General features: G+C 54.8%; 1 protein-coding gene across 22 annotated transcripts in view; it reads right to left on the bottom strand.

Moving 5' to 3' along the window:
• Positions 1-395: 395 nt before the first annotated feature.
• The window catches only part of Ralgps1 (Ral GEF with PH domain and SH3 binding motif 1), a 247962-nt gene continuing 226045 nt past the window's right edge, over positions 396-22312 (bottom strand). For 10 of the 22 annotated variants that reach the window (XR_013050398.1, XM_006988712.4, XM_042274830.2 and 7 more), the window contains 6 exons: positions 13313-13396; positions 12093-12198; positions 10534-10626; positions 10279-10384; positions 8332-8423; positions 396-4751 (listed from right to left, as the gene is read on the bottom strand). Coding sequence is in view for 21 of the 22 variants with exons in the window: in XM_006988712.4 (XP_006988774.1) it covers positions 4722-4751; positions 8332-8423; positions 10279-10384; positions 10534-10626; positions 12093-12198; positions 13313-13396 (511 nt within the window). In the remaining variant the exon portion in view is untranslated. Of the gene's footprint in view, positions 4752-8088; positions 8424-10278; positions 10385-10533; positions 10627-12092; positions 12199-13312; positions 13397-13561; positions 13674-22312 lie in introns of those variants that run through there. The other 12 variants (XM_016007158.3, XM_076568852.1, XM_076568859.1 and 9 more) reach the window with 6 other exon arrangements.

Below are 22312 nucleotides of genomic sequence, written 5' to 3'. Positions count from 1 at the left end.
GCTTTTTGCTAGCATCATGACTTCCTCCTAACCTATCTTTTCAGACTTAGATCTCATGGTGACTGGAATCCTCCCTCAGTAAGCTCAGGTTGCCTGCTTTTTTCCCATGTGCACCTGCCCTCTGTCTCCCTGACCTTCCACCCCCTACTCAGGGCCTCCATGTTCTGCAACCTCTGATCTGAAACTCCCAAAGCCCCCGTCCTCTTAGGTGTCCCCAGACCCTTTGCCCTCTTCTCTGAGAGACCCACAACATTGTCCCTGTCCCTTTGCCTCTTACATATTTGCTAATTACTCTCAGCTGAGCCCTGGACAGTGTATACCTCCTCCATGTCTGTGTGTGGCCCAGCAACTGGCTGCCAAAGTAACTTCATGTGACTCTAATAAATGGAACGATATTCATTGGAAAACACATTTAATTTCAAAGTAAACAAATATGTCTGTACATTAAAGTATTTAATTAGTGAAACAGTTATTATCAGTGTAACAAGCTGAAAAATACAGCAACTTGATACAAGACTGAGGTAACAAAATACTTCACCAAAAATCTAAAGAATCCCAAGGAGGGATGATGTTCAGTGGTTATTGCAGATGAGACAGTTTACAGACAGCAGAGAAAGTCCTTACACAACTGCATGCAGGGTCTGCTGGGGGAAAGACAGCTTGGGAGGATGCAGCATATTTAACAAGAAACAAACTAAGATGTAGAAACTCATTTCCAGTTTACTTGGAAGAACACATAAAGAAACTGAAAACTACTCTCTATGCAACATTTTCAATGCTAAGTGGGAAACCATGCATTTTGGCACAAAATTTATTAAAGATTATACCTCACTAATAAATGAATTACTATTATTTAATTACTGAATAATGGTCACAGTCCTTCCAAAGTAGGCAGATGATCTATCACCTTGCTGCTCTGAGTGGGAATTTGGGGCTGTCCACGGGACACATACTTGAGCAGCAGCAGGTTACAAGGTGGATGGAAGTCCAAGTCCAAGTTCTCAGCTCCCAAGGACATGTGGCTCCCACTGTGTTTGAACTTAACACTGAAGTTAAAGACTAGAAGCGGGGAACCCGTGAATACTGCAAGCATTCAGACCCTACTCTCACTCTGCTCTTTTGGGGTTCTCCCGTAACCATTCTTGAACACAGCTCTGTACCTGGCTGCTCAGAGCCAGTTAGCCTCCAGTACGGGAGGTGGTACTCCAGCTAGTCCTCAATGCATCTGACTCTCACAGAAATCCCATGCAGTTTGTTTGGGCCTTCTGAAGTCTTTTCTAGAAGAACCAATGCACAGGATTTGTATTCTGGGGTAGTGGAGAGCAGAGTCTTGCCAAAGCTGGTGTGTGAGGTGGGGATTATTTGTTCACTGACTGGTAAGTTCTACAAAGGGCCAAAATTGGATTTGTCTTGTTTCTAGCCATTTTCATTCTGGGTAGAGCCTGGTGTACAGGAAGATATGAATGAATGTTTATGCAATAAATACAATTTCAAAGGGGGTTTCTGCTGTGTTTTTTCTTCATTTTTATAACATGAAATCACCCAACATATCAATATGACATAGGGCCAATTTAAGGGTCACACAAAAGGGAGGCTGTGGTTTTCGCAATATTCAATAGCGGTTGCAAGCATCCACAATGTTGGTGCAGAGCTCTGGAACCCACTTGAAGAATAAAGCAGCCTTGGCTTATAAATGGCTTCCCAGTTTTACAGATCAGTTTCTATCTGAAAAGTGATATAAAACAAACCACTTTTCTTAGGCTTGGGAGGTAAAGTGATGGGAGAAACACTGGCCATCTTGGTAAGAAGGACAAACAGAGAGACCCGACCGGCAAGACAAGGCAGGTCCTTCAACAATTCTGTTGTGTCCACTCGCTCAGCATCCCAGTCTGGCAAGTGCCCCATGGAATCTGGTCTGGGAAGGGGAGGGGGAGGGACCACACTCTCTCAGTGGCACGTTTAGGGCCATGTTTCTGCTGCTTTCCACCAAATCTAGTCTCCACAAGGCATTCTGCTTGCCAGGATGCACTTGGCTGACCTTGAGCTACAAAACTCATACACTGGAAAAGGACAGAAGTTACTCCCATCGTGAGTGAGTGGTTCTTGGAACGTGACAATACCCCCAGCTGTCCCTCCCAGCTTCTCGACAGCATTCTACAGCTCCCACTTTGGGGGTGCCACGTCTGTCTGCATGACAGTGTGTGACTTAACAACTCCAGCAGCTCCATAGTATTTGTCTACTATGGACAGTCGAGCAAACTACAGAACTGCCTCCTCCAAGGCTAAGAGTCCACCAAAGGACTTCTGCCTCTGTCACTTGACCTGGCCACCTCCCCTGCAGCCTGTGGGACAAGCCAGCACTGGGGCCACCAGCACTGAATGGCCTTGCTTGAGAATCAAATCTTTTAACTCTATCTCCAGAGCTCTTCTGTCACCTTCAAGGCTCTCCAGAGTCCTTCAAGGTTTTTTACTAACGAAGTCCAAACAGTTTCTTCAAGAGTCCATGGTGAGGGTGCTTCTGGGAGGGAAGTCTGGTTTTCAATCAGGGAGGAGATTAGACACTTTGAAAATAATTGTGATTGTGCTCTTTCAGATTAGGCCCAAAAGAAAACACTTGTGTTGGGTAAGACAGATCTGTAAAGGGCAGAAAGTTATCTGAGTGGAGACTGAAATTCTGGGGCTTTTGATGTCTGGTATTTCATGTGTGAAAACCCAAAAGAAGCTGAAGAGTGGAGAGGCCTACAAGAAACCAGTAGCTGATGCTCTGGTCTTGCAATTTCATCCAGGCTTCTGACTTTTTAGAAGTTAACAGGCAGACTCAGGGTTGATGTAGGTTAAAGTGTGACCATGGCGTGGTTCTGGTCGGAGGTGTCTGCAGGGTTTGGTATTGTCATTCTCCTAGATTCTAACTGGAAGAGATGTTGGTAGAATCTGGTGAACACACCTGGACCCCTGGTGTGGATAGATATGCAAGGCAGCTGTGGTCAAGTTTTGATGGCATTGACTTTACCACCTGGAGCTTCTCTTGGCATGAAAATATCCAGGCTCTGTTCACAGGACGTTTAGCTTCAGAATCAGCAAGGCTTGACCAAAATGGACCGCCATGGTAACAACAACTTGCCCTACCAAGTCATTAACATTCTTAGAGAGGTGTCACCATTTGGTTGTAATACAGTGGTGGGTTTTCTGGTGGTTAGTTCATGGTTATGATGTTGTTTGAAACTTCTTGATTATTGTTGGAAGTTCTTTTGGATGGTTTGATAATTGGTTACTGTGTAAAACCCTGATACCCAGAAGGACTCAGAAATTCAGCCTTTTCCAGAAAATTGTTTGAGGGTTTGCTCCCCAGGTTAGAGTACCCAGATCAAGGAGGAAGAGGAAAAGGGACAAAGGGCATCTATGATGATAAAGGGCTTGAATTAAAATGTGCAAAATGGGAGTCGCCTTATGGATGACAAAAGGATGGATATAGGTCCTTGTCCATGAATACAGAGCTGGAGATCTTACTCCCTAGGACATGGCTGTCTTGTCACCTGGCCATCAACAACTGGGCCCTTGGACTTGGAGAACATGCTGGTGACTACATTTAGGGGCAAGACTGAGGGGGCTTAAGGCCTCCATGTCACTCAGCTCCCTGTGTGATCAGGAATCGTTGTGGCCGGCCCTGGCAGTGGTGGTAAAGGATGAGAAGACAGGAGCAAAGTTCTGCCCTGTGGGAGAATCTGGGGTGGTGGAGCTCCTATATGACTGACCACTGATCACTGGGGGGGCTCCACGCTGCTGGGAGAAAGGCCACAACTTCCCACATCAGCGTGGTGGGAGTGGGCGAGATGAGAAAGGCTGTAGGCCCCCCAGGGGAGCTCATGGAGGGAGCAAGCAGGCCCGTGCCCAGTCCACAGTCCTGAGACTGATTCTGCCTCAGGCTGACAACGACAAGACCTAGGAGGGCCTGGGGCCCAGGGAACAGGCCATCCAGATGAATAGCACCCATAGAACAGAAAACAAGACACGATTTAAGGCATTGTTTGTTTACAGTAAAAGAACTCAAGGGACCGTTAACATGGAGCTTCTGGACTCCCTTCAGACTTTTCCTAGAGGACAAGGCTGGAACTAAAGCTTCAAGCAGGGCCTCAAAGCCAGTAAGTGTGTGATGTCACAAGTCTTGTGCCAAAATGTATGTTTCTCAGAGAGCTCACACTCACTCGCTCACACACACACATGTATGGCACGCACACGCAGAGGATGCTTTTGGGGTATACAAAATCTGAGGCGGCTCTGGTTGAGCGGCCCGTGCACTTGGGGTGTAAGCAGCCTGTCCAGCAGCCGTCTCCACTCTCCAGCCCTCTGAAGGTTAACGCCATCCACTCTGTGTGCAGCAGAAAGCATGGAGAACCCAGCGTGGGTCAGATGCTCCCTTGGTGCAGAAGCAGCTGGTGGACAGACGATGGCCCAGAGAGGGGGCGTAGGGTGCGCAGTTTGGGGTCTGACAACCCCCCGTGGGGTGGAGCTGCAGGATGAGTCATGAGAGTTGCTGTGGGTTGACAGGTGGATCTCACACTGGGGAGCCATCCAGGACTGTGAGGCTGCAGGCCATGTTCCTCGAGTCCAGCTATGAGGCTCCAGTGCTTTGGCCCACAGCTTATGCCCAGAGCTGCTCTCCTCCACCAGACCTAGTCCAGGCTCCCAGGAGCCTTTGAAGTCACGCCAAGTCCTGCAGGTACTTATTCAAATGACATAAGGTTTGCAGGTACCTAAAAGAGAAAGCTCACCTGCTTGTCAAAGTTTCAACCCCCAGAAAGGGGCAGGGGTAGTTCCTGAGGTTAGGGCCATGTGGAGGGATGAACATGGCAATGTCAGCTGCCACTGAGGAAAGACTGCCATGTGCCAGGCATTACTTGACTACTTCCTATGTACTGTCTTGAGTCCCCACGTGAACCCTGTTAGGCAGATGCTCGAAGTGTCCCCATTATGGCAATGAGGAAACCAAGGCTTAGACAGGCTAAACATAAAGTGAGTGAGAACCAGGCGAGATCTGAACCCATGAACCACCACTATTCTCTGAGCCAAAGACAACTAACTGGGCTTCTTGGGCTGTGGAGGATGGGATCTGATGAAGTAGGGTGAATGTTGGGAAAAGCAGCCTAGGAGTGGAGGACGTCATTAAGGAATGGTAGGGAGTGGCACAGGAGGAGGAGAAAGTATGGGGAGATCATGAACCCCAATATCTTCTCCCAGAGGCTACCAGCCCCATTGTCAGAGTATTTCCCTGCCTTCATAGCTGCCTGCAGACCCTCAGCTCTGAGCTTTCTCCCTCAGCACTACTGGAGTGTTCTAGGGTTAACTAGACATACCTTCACGAAAAACAAACCCATCTTGGTGTCAGTTTCGCCAAAACAAGAAATCAGAAAAAGACACATCTCCGCACCAGGAGGCAGTTCCAAGAAAGTCCATAGCCTCAAAACTCATGGGAGCAAGAAACGGGGAATTGGTTCTGAGATGGTCGGCTGAACCGACGGAGAAAGTGGTACAGAGTGACCTGTAGCCACGTGTGCCAGCACTGCTCAGCCTGAAGAGTAGCGCCGAGGAGCGAGAAGCAGGAAGGGACACACGGGCACGGCTCTACTATGACGGGGTTTTTAAAGCTGTGAAGGAGGCCTGGGGTGTAGCTCCGTGGTAGAGCACTTGCCTAGCAGGTGAGCCCTGGATTTCCTCCCCAGGAATAAAGTGCAGCAGGGATGTAACACGTTAGGAGAGGAAAAAGATTATAGGGAGGGAGAGACTTACTTTGGGGGGAGAGGAAGGTTTCAGGACCTGTTTGGGGCTCTAGGTTGGGGGTGGGGACAGGGTATATGGGTGTTTGTAGCTCAGGCTGGCCCTATGATCTTCCTGCCTCAGCCTCCTGAGTGTCCCCACACCTAGCTCTACTGCTGTGGTTTGTATCTCACACATACATTGTAAACAAGCTTAAGGAGATTCGGTGTCAGAAAAAACAACTTTAAGATGTGCAAACAGAAACACAGCTCATCGCAGACTCCATGTGGGAGGCTGCAGCTCTCTCTCCTGCCCTCCCTGGCTCCTCTCTCGGGCGCACAGCGACTGTTTCTCTGCTGTTGTTCTTGTTGTGGTGGTTTTCCAAGAAAGAGTTTCTTTGTGTAGATCAGGCTGGCCTCAAACTCACAAAAATCTGCCACCTCTGCCTCCCCAGTGCTGGGGATTAAAGGCGTGCGCCACCACTTGGGTCAAAGTGACTGATCTAAATAAGCCTCTACCATTGAGTACTGAAGTTGTCTCCATATTTTATACATCACAGAGTGTGACTATTTGGTGAAAAGCAGATTGAAAATAAAAGGAAACAAGGTATAAAAAGAAAATCCTTCTTTTCCTAGGTCTGAAAATCGGACACAGATCCATGGCAGAACTTTGCCAGTGCATGAAATCCTACCTCTGAGTCCTCCGGACCGCAGGCCAGTCCGCCACACGGATCTGCTGTCCTTCCTTGCTGCTCTTACTCTCCTGAGTGCATCCTCACTCAGGCCCCCCTTGCTGCTCCTGGCTGAGGCAGTCTCTTTCCCGCCAGGTACCGACCTCAGGGTTGGAAGGTGAGCCTGAGTCACATGACCTCTTGTACATGGGTTCTGGGGCCTCCCACATGTGGCTGGTGGGCTTCAGTGTGCTGTGCTAGCTCAGGTATGGTAAGGGAGCCCAGGGCTGATGAGGCCAGAATGAAAGGTCCAGCTTTTCCTCATGGCAAAGCTTGCTGCAGCAGCAGCCGCCTCCATCAAGCTTCGGCCTCTTGTTCCCCTTGGTTGCCTTGAGATGGCAGTGGGCCCAAGTCACAGGCCCTTCCATCAGAGAGATGGGTAGTGACACTGACTTAACATGTAGAATATAAGTAAGCTGGGCTCTGTGGCAGAGCGATTAGCTGGCATGCTTGAGGCCCCGGTTCAGCCTCCAGCACTGAAAAAGACTGTCTGTCTGTCTATTCATCTATCTCATAGGTAAGTGTATATATGTAAGCACTCTAAAACTAGAGAATTCTACTTTCTTGTATGTCGTTGCAGTAATTTTACAGGAATGTGCTCATATACATACGATCCACACAAACTTAAAAACAAAGGGATCATCCTTGCCTATGGCAATGCCTTTTGGAACTCCGTAGATGCTCGACTATCTGGCTGATGGCTATCTGGTGTTGCTCAGGGATCTCTGGCAGGCTGGAGGTCTCTGGTGTTTCTGTTATGGACAGTACCACGACGAGCGCGCTTTAGCATATAGTCGTAAGGACAGAGGTGAGTGAGCCAAAGTACTCGAGTGTAGTTTACGGACGGGGTGAGCGTGTCCCACAGTCCCACAAGTGAGCCTAAGTACTCGAGTGTAGTTTACGGACGGGGTGAGCGTGTCCCACAGTCCCACAAGTGAGCCTAAGTACTCGAGTGTAGTTTACGGACGGGGTGAGCGTGTCCCACAGTCCCACAAGTGAGCCTAAGTACTCGAGTGTAGTTTGGGCCTCCTCGTAGCAGGGATGCTGCCTACACGGCATGCAGAGAGCAGGAAGCTCCGACACACCCTCACCTGTGCTGAGGGTGGAGGCTTCCATTTCTGCCACAGGCCTGGCCAGCAGGGCACAACTCCTGGCTCTCTTGTACAGTGACAGGAACTCTCACTCTCAAAGAACGGATGCTGGAGAGTTCAGTTAGGAGCTACAGGTCAGGGATGGGAATGAGGTGACCCTGAGTTGGGTGCCCAGCTTCACCACTCACTAACTATGGAACCTTGCACAAGTGTCCTTCACTTCTGAGCCTCAGCCCCTCGGTGTATGAGGGAGACAGTAAGAGAACCTATGTTATAGGACATGGGAAGACTCTGCCAATGGCTGCATGGGAAGCCTTCTGAATGATGCTGACAGCAGAGGAAGAGGCTGGACCAGGATCCATATCCAGCAGCCTTGCCTGGCCCATGGTCGGCCCTCAGTACTCCAGCTGTTAGCAGTGCACTCCCCAGGGTAGTGGGCAGAGAGACCCTATTAGTCATTTGGGGTACTCCAACGAAAGCAGCTCTGGGGAACCATCTCAACAGACACTAGAGCTAGATCACCGGACGGCGTCACACTCGCCACCTCAGTCTCCTACTGGGTGTGTCTGGGGCATTTTCTTCAGTGGAAAGGAGTCAAAGTTCCAGTCCAGAGCCAGGCTTCATGCAAAGCTGTGCAAGGGTTGCCTTGACTCATGGAAAAATGAAAAGCAGGTGCCTGGGGACAGCACAGACGGACCCCGAGGGGAGGGAGCCCTGCAGTCTGGGGTTCTGGTGACAAACAGGGTCTGGGGACGTTACCTGAGGCCTGTTGCTTTTACACGCATCATCCAAGTGCTTGTGCCACAGTATCGCGTGAAACCGGGAGCCGGTCTGGAACTTGTAAACATTGCCTGATGGGGAAAGGAACCGCTGGTCAGGAAGGAGACGCGGAGGGCTGGTTCTCGGGCGGTGTGGGAGCACGAGTCTGCCGAGTGGGAGAAGCTGCCACAGCCCAGGAAGAGCCAGCACTGGCAGGGCAGGTATCTTTGGACCAGGCTTCTGAACCAGGTTCTGAGCACTTCTCAAACCAACGTTTTCAAATGTATGAAACAGAAAGAAAATCACCGGTACTAAACTACTACACACAGTGTGATATGATGTGAGTCTGTGTGTGTGTGTCCCGTATCCACATCCTAGTACCCAGAGCGGGTCAAACATCATGCTGGGATTTCAAGATGAACAGCAAATGAGGTCCTGAGACATCTGCAACCATGCATGCTATGAAATGCCTATCAGTTCTCCTGGGGACAAAACCCACAGTGTTCCTGAAATTCTTGACACCTGATGCTCAGATTCACAATGGAAGGAAGACACCATTATTTGTGACTGAAGACCAAGATGTAGTTTTCATGTCCAGTTGATAGACCTCTTTAATTCTATCAGTGGACCTCCCGACCTCACGTCACATCTACCTCTGCTTGGAGATAGCACTTTCTTCTAGGCCAATGGTTCACAAACTATGGGTCACAAACCCTTTGGGGGGTTGCATATCAGATATCCTGTATATCAGATTTTTACATTACGATTTATAACAGTAACAAAATTACTGTTAGGAAGTAGCAATGAAATAATTTTATGGGTGGGAGTCACCACAACATGAGGAACTGTATTAAAGGGTCGCAGCATCAGGAAGGGTGAGAACCACGGCTCTAAGGTCAAGCAGGAGTGGCCGCCTATGGTTCCCATGGCCACAAGGGCTCACAGTGGAGCTTGTGTGGGCACAGCTTTCTTTCTTCCTGATGAAAAAAATCACCGGCCCTGGCCAAGGCCACTAGGGAAAAGACTCCAGTGATACCAGAGTAAGGACACCTGTGTGTGTATAGCAGACATGTATCCAGTTACCCCAACTTAGAGCAGAGGACCAAGCAGTCTACTGCCCCCCTACCTGCTGGGCGCCCTTATTTCTCAGCTGTAATCATGAGAACATGACACTTATAGTCCCCTGGCCTGTACCTCATCATCCTTCCCAGGGAACTTGCTAGAAACACACAGTCTTAGTCTCTAGCCAGCTCTATAGACCCCAAATCTGAATAGATGCCGGGATGATGGGCCTGTGCTTGAACTCTGTACTCAAACATTCCTCTTACTTAGGTGTGGGCATGCACAGAGAGTTTGCTATTCCAGTGAGCTCATGTGCTGTTGCTATTGGGTTTTTGTCTGGTAACTTGGGCTGCCCAGGAAGTTGGCTGTAGATTGCTGGGCACGTCAGTGGAGACAAGGGTCCCTAGCAGGACGGATGGCACCAGAACCTCCCCTCCTCTTAGCACGGTCAGGGAGGGTGGAAGCAGCAGGGACAGAGAAGGAAGTGGGGAAGATGAGTTGGAGCTTTGGGAAGTTACATGGTTCTGTGAGCTGCTCTTAGACCTGAACGCTGTGCAGTCTCATGGTAAAGCTATGTCAGGGGTCCCTGAAAGCCAGGGCCCAAGGCTCTTCTAGCCCCAAGGGTTTTCCTCATCTAACATTGGCTGTTATTTACCCAGACCCTTGGGTCACAGAATGGGGAATGATAGACCCATTAAGTAAAGGCTAGACCAACCTCACTGCTCAGTGGCAACATCAACCAGAATCTAAACAGCACCAAGGACTAGACTGGATGCCAGGCAAACCTAGTGTGAAGGGAAGATGGTGTTCTCAGAGCTCCCAGAGCTTCATGGCGCACATCTGGTCAGAGAGGGGACAGAGGGGACAGTCCAGTCCGTTGCCCACCTTTGTCGGGGTTATTCAGCTGGAAGATATCCGGGTGCTCTGGGTCATCAGGCAGCTGCACCATCCAGCCTATGATGGAGACCTTCTTGCCAGGTGTAGATTTATACTAGAGAAGAACAACAAATGGCTGGGAGGCCTGGGCCCATGCCCTGCCCTCCCAAGGGAGACTAACACGGGCAGACAAGGGTCCTGCCCACCCTAGCCCTCGCAGCCATTAGAGGAAGTCCGGCATGGCAGTCTTTTCAGGGGACTTACGTGTTTTCTGTCTGTGCCCCGCAAGGACTTGGCTCCGTAGTATAGGAGGGTGGATCCTGAGAGCACGACCCAGTACCTAGTCCACGAGGACAGCTGCAGAAGTAGGGAGGCAGATGATGACACTGGGGAGGGCATGGCCTCAGGCTGTCTGATCATGAACACGGCTGTCCCTGTTTATGCCAACCCAGGTCCCCCTCTTCTCTGGCCCTCGGCCATCCTTTGGTGATGCCACCTCTATCCAGGCCCCTCCTTTCTACACCTTGTGGAAGAGGCCTCAGTGCACAAATTCTATGTGTCAGGGGAGCTGGCCCAACAGTGTACCAGGAAAAGACACGCCATGCTGCCGCATAGAAACTGAAGTTTGCAATGAGAGCTGAATTTTGAGGCCTTTCTGCCGGCAGGGCCAAGCTGGACCTTTGGTGGCGCTTTCAGGCCTGCAACGCCAGCACCCCATTTGGGGAGGAGAGGACTGTGCCTCCCAGGAGCAGGTCACTGGGCATCGTGGTACAGTCCTCTTCCCAGTGGGAACAGCTGTGCCACAACCAAGGAAAAGCTGTCTTCAGCCTGAACGACAGCGCAGGATGCACAGCCAGACACACAGGCTAAAGTGAAGAAAGCTCACAGAAAGAACAGTGAGCCTTACTGTTTGTGAGGAGTGTGGAACTCCATCCTCTCCCGTCCCTGGCTGGCGAGTGGCTTGGTGGGCAGAGGTCCCGGCCCCTCACGTAACAGCCTAAGTGTCATCCCTGGGACACAAATGGCAGAAGTGCAAGCCCACTCTTGCGGCTTGTCCTCTGCCCCACTCTGTACTTGTGGGTGTGGGATGGAGAGGGAGGAAGGCCATACCACGGGACAGACACGGGGCCCCATGCTGTAGGAGGCTTCAAGTGTAGCCAGAGCTGCGGTGGAAGCTCTCTCTCCACCTTATCCACGATCCAACCATCCAATTGGCAACTACAGACGGGGGCTCTAGAGCACCCGCAGGGGCAGGCGACAGGGCCCAGGCATCTCCAGACAACGCTGTGGCAGGACAGGAGGGCAGAGCAGATGCAGCGAGGAGAGGCGGCCTGAGGATGAGATTGCCTCCCAGGAGCTGAGGCTCTGTCACGTGGGGTCAGGGTGGCTGTGACGCCGAGTCTGACATGAAGGCTGGTGGCAGGCCTGAAGACACTCCTGACACCGTATCCCCGTGCCTCCCCCACTGGAGCTGGCACGCTGCCAGGGAGGGAGGGAGACTATATGGGATACCACACAGCAGCCAAGGCACTGTGAGCCATGCTGCCTCTTGGGGCTGCGCAACCCTCCTCCTTCTGAGGGTCCAGGCCTTGCCTGCCCTCCAGACCACCACGGCTCTGGCTTGTCCATGCACCCATGGGCAGCCACTCTACCACAGATGGCCTCCAGGAGGAGAGGTAGTTTCATCCCAAGTCACAGATAGAGAAACTGAGGTCTTTTTCTCCTCAGTGGTACAGCCAGGGCTAGGAGCCTGGTTGGCAGGTCTCTAGACCAGGCTACTCCCTGAGCCCACAATGCCTCCAGTCGATGTATGTGCGACTTACTGCAGGCTTCCGGCCTTCCTTGAGCAAGGTTTTCCGTCTCAGAGGTCCCTCCATCGTGGGCACAGTGGCCGAGCTGCCCACAGTACAGGTGCAAGGGCTCGTGGGGCTGAAGGGAGATGAAGGAGTCAGTTATACGGCCCCAGAGCCCTGATACCTGGCTCCCTCCCACCCACTAGGACTCCCAGGTGCCTCACTGGGATGTCCTCCACAGTCAGAGGACTCTCTGGGCTGGCCAAAGCCACCAAAGAGCAGGGTGAACTCCCCCAGAGAACTCTCACCAAGTTTCCACAGCCCAGTTTCTAGCAGTCTCCTGGCCCACCCTACCCTCTGCTTCCTCCTGGCTGCTCCCCATGCTCATGCCTGTGGTTCATGCCCAAGAAGCTTGAGTCCTTGCAGTCCAGCCCTGGCAACCCCTCCCTCGTGCTAGCAGGAGAGTGCAAAAGTAGATGGGTCTGGGGAAATGGGGGACAGAAGCCCCCACTAACCATTCTGTCCCCCTTTGCTCCTGGCTCTCCTCTCACCCCCTCTCCCTTGAGTACGGCACTGTCACAGGCGACAATGTCAAGTCCTGTCCTGGGCTCCAGACTTCAGTGATGCTGCTTATTGGATGTTCACAGGCACCTGCTCAACCAAGCTGGTCACCAAGTCATGGTCTGCAACCTACTCAGTCCCGAGGATGTTCTGGTCCCAGGTCCTAGCCATGCCTGGTTGTCCATCTCACCTCTCTGCCAAGGCCACTACGTCTTCCTTTGGATGACAGCCTCATGGCTGTCTCTGGTTCCTGTTTCCATTCCTGCCTCCTCCCATATCCTCTCCATCCACACAGTTCTTATTCTCTACTAAACCTCTCCCTGAGTCCTACTCTTCTAAGGGGCAGGTAATGTCCTTGCCGCCTGGATGTGGCTCTGCCCGCCTCCCCAGCCTCATCTGAAACCCTCTCCTCGGATCTCTCACCCTCACTGAGCCACCTCTCCCTGCAGCCTCACAGTCTCTCAGGCTGGGAGCTCCCGCCCTGTGAAGCCCCTTTCCAGCCATTTGGCTAATTCCTCTCTTTCTTCTAGCGTTGTTTCCTCTGACGGTCCCTCCTCTCTCCCAGAGGCCCCACACCTCTCTGGAGCGACTGGAGCACCAGACAGCGTTATGACACACTTGGCACAGAGCCTTTCCCCCAGCACCCCCCCAAATCTATGTGTCAAAGGAGAAAACAAACAACTGTGTACCTGTAGACACAGCTCCGAGTTCTGGGAGAACTCCGAACTGGAACCCGCCAGTTGGGCCCCAGTGTGGCGTAGAGACGTCCCCTGCTTCAGAGGAAAAGGGGTGAATTTTAGTCAGAGTCTGGAAAGAGCAGCTGGTCCTGAAGGAGGCAGGAGCATAGACAGTGCGGGTCAGCCCAGCCCCTCCCCCCTTCCTCCTCGGGCTCCTTGCTCCCACTCCAAGTATCACATCCACCTGGCCAGGGAAACCTTGTCCCACAGAGTCTCCATCTGGGAAAGCTCCTGGGTCTCATGGGACTGTTTCATAAGCATGTGACTGTTCACCCTTCTTCCAGATTCTCCAGTGTTTCAACAGATTCTCCAGCTGTTTAACAGAAATGCCATGTTGTCCATAGGGTCCACGTCATGGGAAGCATACACAGACAGAACAGTGAGGAATCTTGCACATCTGGCCAGGTTGTATGCAGTACTCCTGTTCACCAGGATGCTTCTGGATCCTGTTGCTACAGGTAATCTCTGAACCGGCTCTTTGCTGGCTCCAGTGTCCCGGAAACTGCCTCTGGAACTTGACGGCATCGAGGGCTCTGGTTCTAGCCTCCCCATGGGTTTGGCCTAGCTTCATTCTTACCCGTTCCTGAATCAGGAACCTTTCCAGGGGAGTGTGCCACTTGCAGCTCCACCTCTTTGGGGCTGGGGGTGCAGGCTCTACCCTTTCCTGACCCTGAGGCACACTCTGTCTCCACCTACAGCTTCTCTGCCTGATGGCCAGCTGATGGCATAACTGTCTGTGTAAGTCAAAACTTCTTGTCCAAATGTGCTCTGTTGTCCACAGCTATCCCTAGGCTGCTGCTTACTGCCAACGATGTTAGTGTGCGTGGTGTGGGAACAGCCTCATTGCCATCATGAATATCACACCAGACTTGGTGTCTGTCCTCCAGCTAAGAAGAAACTTCTGATGGCCATCTGGACAGGGACCCAAGTTCAGAGCTGGTCATCTGTGTTGGAGGCTACAGGATCCTCCTGTCCATCAGCCCCTCCTCTTTAAGTACTTGTTACCCCAAGTCCTCAAGGTAGCTGGTCTTAGCATGGTCACAGGCTGACGCTGCCATACTGTGAGCTCTAGCACTAACAAGAGGAACTGGTACACCCAGCTCCCAGCCCAATGGCCGCACTTCTCCCTTCTCTTTATCCACAGCAGGCTGGCTACATGCCGACACACCTCTTTCCCGAGACCCATGCATCTGCTGTGATTGCTGACAGGTGGAGCACGTAGATATTATCACCCATTCCTGACACATGTCTAGCCCCAAGCCACCAAGGGCAGTAGCATAGCAGGTCCCAGCCCTTGCTGGACATCTGCTCTCCTAGGCTGCTGACCTCTCTGGCCATTGACAGCAATTGCTTAGGAGCCAGCTCTGACCACGGAGGTTTCTGAAGTGCTTCCTCTGCAGCTTTCTCTGTTGCTCAGGCTCCACCATCCTCCGTTGGTCAGGACTCTGACTTGGAGCAGCAGCCTCCCCTCCACCATGCTCTTTAAGGTGGTCTCCCTGTTGTTCTAGGATGGTACAAAGGTAAGACTGTCCCAGCTTGTCCGTCATTGAGAAGCAGGGTGGGCAGCAGAAGCCCCTTCTGCGAGACTATCTGGGGCTGCATGACAGATGTTAGCAGAATGGACACCTGTCAGAGAACAGCCTGAATCCATTTCTTCCAAGCAGTCCAGTCTGACAGCAGGCAGCACGCGGGCCCTTTCCAGAGGCGGAGCCGAGCGTGAGGGACTATGCACGGACAGAGGCTCAGGGGGTGGGTGCTCATGTGCATGAGGCCGCTGTGCTCACTCGCACTGAGCTTGAACAAGCACCATTACAGTGTCCTTCTCAAACGGAGAAACTGAGGTTCAGCAATGAGGATCTACTTGTCCAAGGTATAAGCCTCCTAAACAAAGATTTGAATCCAGGTCTGTTCAACTCTACAGCCCAAACCCCTCACTGTGCCCGGAGACACGCCCTCTTATAACTGAGGCAGGGGATTGATGTGACGGGGCCTATGCTGGGCACTAGGACCACACTGACTCGGTGCAGTGCCTTGCTGGTATTCTCTCGGAAGTGTTGCCGCGCTGAGCATCACAGATCCCATGGCTGTGTCTGTGTCCAGGAGGCTACACGGCCAAGAAAACCTTTAGTCTGAGGATCTTCTCAGATCGGGTCGGGAACTTCTCAGTCCCCCTGTGCGCTGCAGGGGGCTTCCCAGCACTTCAGAATCCATGGCTTGTCGGTTGCTTACGACGTGCCACCTACCTGCTTTCCAGAGCACATCCACCCAGCCCTTCAGAGGGGCCGTTGCCCATAGCTAAGGATGAGCACACTGAGGCCTGAGGAGATGCTGGGCTGTTGCTGAGATGGAGATGCAAGTGTTCACAGAGAAGGCCTGCTTCTGCCATGGGGTGAAGGGCCTCAATGTCCCACAGGGTGGACACCGCAGCCTGTCCCTGGAGCCATGAGGTAACCCCAGGTGTGGAAGGGCAGCAGAACAGTGGCCTTTCCCCACCCATTAGGAGAAGAGAGCCAGGGCAGTACCACCCTCCTCTCCCTGTGAGCTGGGGGAGGGGGCTTGGAGCAGCCAGGATCATCCACCACAGGAGCCAGACAGCTGGTTCCCTCCCCCACTACCCTAAAATGCCACAAAATGCAGAAAGAATGGACAATAACATCTAATGAGCCCCAGAAATCATAGGCTCTCTCCTGGGCCCCCAACTCCAGAGCCATAGGCATCTTTCCTTGGATCATTCTGGGAACATGTAGCTGAACACACATTCTCAGAGCTGACTCCCCCTTCTTCAGGATGAAGTATACCGGACCAGAGGCTCATGGGAAGGCTGTTCTAGGGAAGATGTAGGCAAGCAACCAGATAGAATAGCTTATCCCACAGGGTCCACAGGACAATGACAATGGTGATGGCAGTTAGATGAGATGATGGGCTGCTGCTGTGGCTAGTGAGGAGGCGGTTGAGAGGATGGCGGTGGAGAGGATGGGACGGTGGGTGCCAGGCGATGTGCTCAGCAGTATTCATTCACTGTCTCATTTAACCATACAGTGCGACTAGGTAGGCACTGTTCCTAGGCTGCCTCGTGGACAAGAACTCTGAGACTTGCAGATGGGAGTCACTTGCCCAAGGCCACAACACTAGAAAAGGAAGCCAGGCGGAAGTGACCTGTCCCAGCCTGACTGGCACGCAGGCTGGGCCAGGTGTGAGGTCCTAGGTTTGTATCAGGTTCTTGGTATCTTGAAGTTGAAATTCATGATGCAGCTGCCCTTCTAGGGATGGAGGACCGAGAGACATCTTAGATGAGAACTATATCTAGGCCCTAGGAATCTCGGTCCTAGCAGAAGTCATCCCCCCACACCATTCTCCTGTCTCAAATCCACAAAACCCCACTGGGAGTGATTTGTGGAAAGGCCCGCATGGTTTTGTGTACCAACAGTGCCTCCTGCTCCGGCCAGCCCTAGAGGAACTACTGGTCCCATGGGTCACTGACTGGTGAGTCATTCTAATCTGTGGGCAGGAAATGCCAGTCTGACTCCTGATGAGCCCTGGGATAGCCCTTCTTCTTCTTCTTTTTTTTTTTCCCCGAGACAGGGTTTCTCTGTGTAGCTTTGCGCCTTTCCTGGATCTCGCTCTGTAGACCAGGCTGGCCTCGAACTCACAAAGATCCGCCTGCGTCTGCCTCCTGAGTGCTGGGATTAAAGGCATGCGCCACCACCGCCCAGCTGGGATAGCTCTTCTTACAACCCCACTTGGGGGACCTCTGATCTCCTGGTACACATGCCCTTTTTTTTTGGGTAATGTCCTGGGTCACTAAGTGAGTTCCTAGGAACCATACTGGTAAAACACCGCATATTTCCATCTTTCAGGCAGTTGAGTGTAAATCAAAGCCAGATTTCTCTCCTAGTCACTGAGACTTAGGTCAGGCTGGAAATCTGGCTCAGTGGCTGGGTAAAGCCACCCACAGCAGCCTAGGCATTGTGGGGCATCCAATACCCTCTGTGTGCTGAGAGGTTCAGAAATCTGGACTGCGGTGGGAACAGCGAGCACCGCAGAGATGCAGCAGGAAGGACAGGCAGATGGGAAGTTAGGCCTATCCATCTCCAGACAGTGGCTCTCTAGGAGTCAGAGAGGAGGAGTAGCTGCTGGCTGACAGGGCCCGGCTTTGACTACCACAGGCCAGGCCAGGGTCAGGCTCCAGGCCCAGGCATCTTTGCCCATTCTTCTCCAGAGGAGTCTGCCAGGAGCCTCTCATCTCTAATGGAGTGGAGCAAAATATGGTGTCTTCAGAGATCCATATAATCAGCTGGGCTGCCACCCTGCAAGGCTGGGCAGAGAAGCCCAATTCAGGCACATGGGCGAACCCAGGGAAGCCAGAATTCAGGGAGCCCTAGGAAGAGATGAAAGCCTGGCATTCTGGGTCTCTTGAGTTCTGCCACTCACACAGATGGGCTGCAGCTTTGACAACCCCTTGCTCCAGAGCTGGGCCTAACTGTCTACAAATGCTGCACGGCCTGGGGCATCTCCTGGCGTCCTCTGACTCTAAGGAAGGACATGTATGTCGATACACTGTTCTGGGGTTGGCAGACATGGCATTCTATTACCACCATGACTCAACTTGCTGGCTGTTCTTGTGAACAGTGACTCCATGGTGGGTGATTCTACTAGCCAAGACCAACAGGAAACATCATCCGGGGCAGAGACTGCACCAACCACTTTCTTTGGCACCTACAACCATCCACACACAGGCCAGCTGCCTTCAGAGGACCCTCCCCAGATCAGTGCCACCCGAGAAGCCAGCAGCAGCTGGTGGAAACCACCTTCATTCCAGTCCCGACAGATGCCATGAATGGCCACTTGCCGTCTCTGCATTCGAACCCCTGCCTCTGTGCTCTCTGTGGGGCAGCAGCACTCACTAAGGCACTTCAGCGTCTACACCACTTCCTCCTGCAGCAGCTCTACACATGTGCTAAGCGCTGACCCACGTGTCCCGACTGCACAGCAGAGGGACTGAGCCTGTCTAAACCGGGGGTGCCGAGGGGACTGAGGGTAAAAGTGGCCCTGACATTACACGTCCTGGTCTCCAGCTATCAGGTCATATTATGGAGCTCACCTCTCCTATACAAGATCCCCAGGACCCCTGAGCACTCGTGTGTCACCTCCCCCCTGCCCCCCAGGTCATGACTCAGAACTTCCTCTGCAGCCTCACATCCCAGGACCCTCACAAAGGCTCACCAGGGTCCTCCTCAGCAAACTCCCTCAAGCCTGAACCTGCAGCTGGTGCAGTTTTTACCCGACTGGACAACCACTGTGCCAGGACTCTGTGCATGGGGTGTGGCTTCCTCAAGGCTCCAGGAACCCTGATGAAGCCTCTGCATCCCCTCTGTTGGAGAGAGCGCGGCACTGCCCCTTCCTCTCTCCTACCCTCTCCCACTAAGGGAGAGGCTCAGTCCCTTGAGGCCCCCTCTCCTTGTCTGATGCCTCCCATCACTGCCCACCCCGAGCTGAGAACCCACTTCCTCCACATCAAGGCCCACCTGGGAAGAAGGGTCGGGAGGAGCGGTGGTGAATTCTCACACACTTGATGTTTCACTTAGAAACAATCAGTGGTCATTTCTGATGACATCCTCCTTGCAATGTTAAATGCTGCCTTGAGTAGAAAGACAGACCAATCTATTGTGAAGTTTGGAGAATATGAGGGGGGCAACCCTCAAAAATCCTGCAATGTAGATGACCAGGGCGAAGGGCACTACATGCTTTCATATTTCCGTCTCCATTCACCTCTATAACCCATTTCATTCCCCTTAAAACCCTTTAAGAAAGACTTGGACCCTTAGGCTGGTATTTCTCTTTTCATCTTAGAGCCCAGACTTGCCTTCCACCTGGCCTCCAGCCCTGCTCTCCAGCCCTGCCCTCCAGCCCTGCCCTCCAGCCCTGCCCTCCAGCCCTGCCCTCCAGCCCTGTTCTCCAGCCCTGCCCTCCAGCCCTGCCCTCCAGCCTGTTCTCCAGCCCTGCCCTCCAGTCCTCCAGCCCTGTTCTCCAGCCCTGCCCTCCAGCCCTGTTCTCCAGCCCTGCCCTCCAGCCCTGTTCTCCAGCCCTGCCCTCCAGCCCTGTCCTCCAGCCCTGCCCTCCAGCCTGTTCTCCAGCCCTGTTCTCCAGCCCTGCCCTCCAGTCCTCCAGCCCTGTTCTCCAGCCCTGCCCTCCAGCCCTGTTCTCCAGCCCTGTCCTCCAGCCCTGCCCTCCAGCCCTGCCCTCCAGCCCTGTTCTCCAGCCCTGCCCTCCAGCCCTGCCCTCCAGCCCTGTCCTCCAGCCCTGCCCTCCAGCCCTGCCCTCCAGCCCTGTTCTCCAGCCCTGCCCTCCAGCCCTGTCCTCCAGCCCTGTCCTCCAGCCCTGTTCTCCAGCCCTGTTCTCCAGCCCTGTTCTCCAGCCTGCCCTCCAGCCCCGCTCTCCAGCCCTGCCCTCCAGCCCTGCCCTCCAGCCCTGCCCTCCAGCCCTGCCCTCCAGCCCTGTCCTCCAGCCCTGTCCTCCAGCCCTGTTCTCCAGCCCTGCCCTCCAGCCCTGCCCTCCAGCCCTGTCCTCCAGCCCTGTTCTCCAGCCCTGCCCTCCAGCCCTGTTCTCCAGCCCTGCCCTCCAGCCCTGTTCTCCAGCCCTGCCCTCCAGCCTGTTCTCCAGCCCTGTTCTCCAGCCCTGCCCTCCAGTCCTCCAGCCCTGTTCTCCAGCCCTGCCCTCCAGCCCTGTTCTCCAGCCCTGCCCTCCAGCCCTGTTCTCCAGCCCTGTTCTCCAGCCCTGCCCTCCAGCCCTGTCCTCCAGCCCTGTCCTCCAGCCCTGTTCTCCAGCCCTGTCCTCCAGCCCTGCCCTCCAGCCCTGCCCTCCAGCCCTGCCCTCCAGCCCTGTTCTCCAGCCCTGTTCTCCAGCCCTGCCCTCCAGCCCTGTTCTCCAGCCCTGTCCTCCAGCCCTGCCCTCCAGCCCTGCCCTCCAGCCCTGCCCTCCAGCCCTGTTCTCCAGCCCTGTTCTCCAGCCCTGTCCTCCAGCCCTGTTCTCCAGCCCTGTTCTCCAGCCCTGCCCTCCAGCCCTGCCCTCCAGCCCTGCCCTCCAGCCCTGTCCTCCAGCCCTGCCCCTCCAGCCCTGTTCTCCAGCCCTGTTCTCCAGCCCTGCCCTCCAGCCCTGCCCTCCAGCCCTGTTCTCCAGCCCTGCCCTCCAGCCCTGTTCTCCAGCCCTGCCCTCCAGCCCTGCCCTCCAGCCCTGCCCTCCAGCCCTGCTCTCCAGCCCTGCCCTCCAGCCTGTTCTCCAGCCCTGTTCTCCAGCCCTGCCCTCCAGTCCTCCAGCCCTGTTCTCCAGCCCTGCCCTCCAGCCCTGCCCTCCAGCCCTGCCCTCCAGCCCTGCCCTCCAGCCCTGTTCTCCAGCCCTGCCCTCCAGCCCTGTTCTCCAGCCCTGCCCCTCCAGCCCTGTTCTCCAGCCCTGTTCTCCAGCCCTGTTCTCCAGCCCTGCCCTCCAGCCCTGTTCTCCAGCCCTGCCCTCCAGCCCTGTTCTCCAGCCCTGCCCTCCAGCCCTGTTCTCCAGCCCTGCCCTCCAGCCCTGTTCTCCAGCCCTGCCCCTCCAGCCCTGTTCTCCAGCCCTGTTCTCCAGCCTGCCCTCCAGCCCCACTCTCCAGCCCTGCCCTCCAGCCCTGCCCTCCAGCCCCGTTCTCCAGCCCTGCCCTCCAGCCCTGCCCTCCAGCCCTGTTCTCCAGCCCTGTTCTCCAGCCCTGCCCTCCAGCCCTGTTCTCCAGCCCTGCCCTCCAGCCCTGCCCTCCAGCCCTGTTCTCCAGCCCTGCCCTCCAGCCCTGCCCTCCAGCCCTGCCCTCCAGCCCTGCCCTCCAGCCCTGCCCTCCAGCCCTGTTCTCCAGCCCTGTTCTCCAGCCCTGTTCTCCAGCCCTGTTCTCCAGCCCTGCCCTCCAGCCCTGTTCTCCAGCCCTGCCCTCCAGCCCTGCCCTCCAGCCTGTTCTCCAGCCCTGCCCTCCAGTCCTCCAGCCCTGTTCTCCAGCCCTGCCCTCCAGCCCTGTTCTCCAGCCCTGCCCTCCAGCCCTGTTCTCCAGCCCTGCCCTCCAGCCCTGTCCTCCAGCCCTGCCCTCCAGCCTGTTCTCCAGCCCTGTTCTCCAGCCCTGCCCTCCAGTCCTCCAGCCCTGTTCTCCAGCCCTGCCCTCCAGCCCTGTTCTCCAGCCCTGTCCTCCAGCCCTGCCCTCCAGCCCTGCCCTCCAGCCCTGTTCTCCAGCCCTGTCCTCCAGCCCTGCCCTCCAGCCCTGCCCTCCAGCCCTGCCCTCCAGCCCTGCCCTCCAGCCCTGCCCTCCAGCCCTGTCCTCCAGCCCTGCCCTCCAGCCCTGTTCTCCAGCCCTGCCCTCCAGCCCTGTTCTCCAGCCCTGCCCTCCAGCCCTGTTCTCCAGCCCTGCCCTCCAGCCTGTTCTCCAGCCCTGTTCTCCAGCCCTGCCCTCCAGTCCTCCAGCCCTGTTCTCCAGCCCTGCCCTCCAGCCCTGTTCTCCAGCCCTGCCCTCCAGCCCTGTTCTCCAGCCCTGTTCTCCAGCCCTGCCCTCCAGCCCTGTCCTCCAGCCCTGTCCTCCAGCCCTGTTCTCCAGCCCTGTTCTCCAGCCCTGCCCTCCAGCCCTGTCCTCCAGCCCTGCCCCTCCAGCCCTGTTCTCCAGCCCTGTTCTCCAGCCCTGCCCTCCAGCCCTGCCCTCCAGCCCTGTTCTCCAGCCCTGCCCTCCAGCCCTGTTCTCCAGCCCTGCCCTCCAGCCCTGCCCTCCAGCCCTGCCCTCCAGCCCTGCTCTCCAGCCCTGCCCTCCAGCCCTGTTCTCCAGCCCTGCCCTCCAGCCCTGCCCTCCAGCCTGTTCTCCAGCCCTGTTCTCCAGCCCTGCCCTCCAGTCCTCCAGCCCTGTTCTCCAGCCCTGCCCTCCAGCCCTGCCCTCCAGCCCTGCCCTCCAGCCCTGCCCTC

Source organism: Peromyscus maniculatus, chromosome 4 (assembly GCF_049852395.1).
Source record: "Peromyscus maniculatus bairdii isolate BWxNUB_F1_BW_parent chromosome 4, HU_Pman_BW_mat_3.1, whole genome shotgun sequence".
Lineage (NCBI taxonomy): Eukaryota > Metazoa > Chordata > Mammalia > Rodentia > Cricetidae > Peromyscus > Peromyscus maniculatus.
Note: the sequence above shows the minus strand (reverse complement) of the source record. Positions and strands in the feature narration are given on the sequence as shown.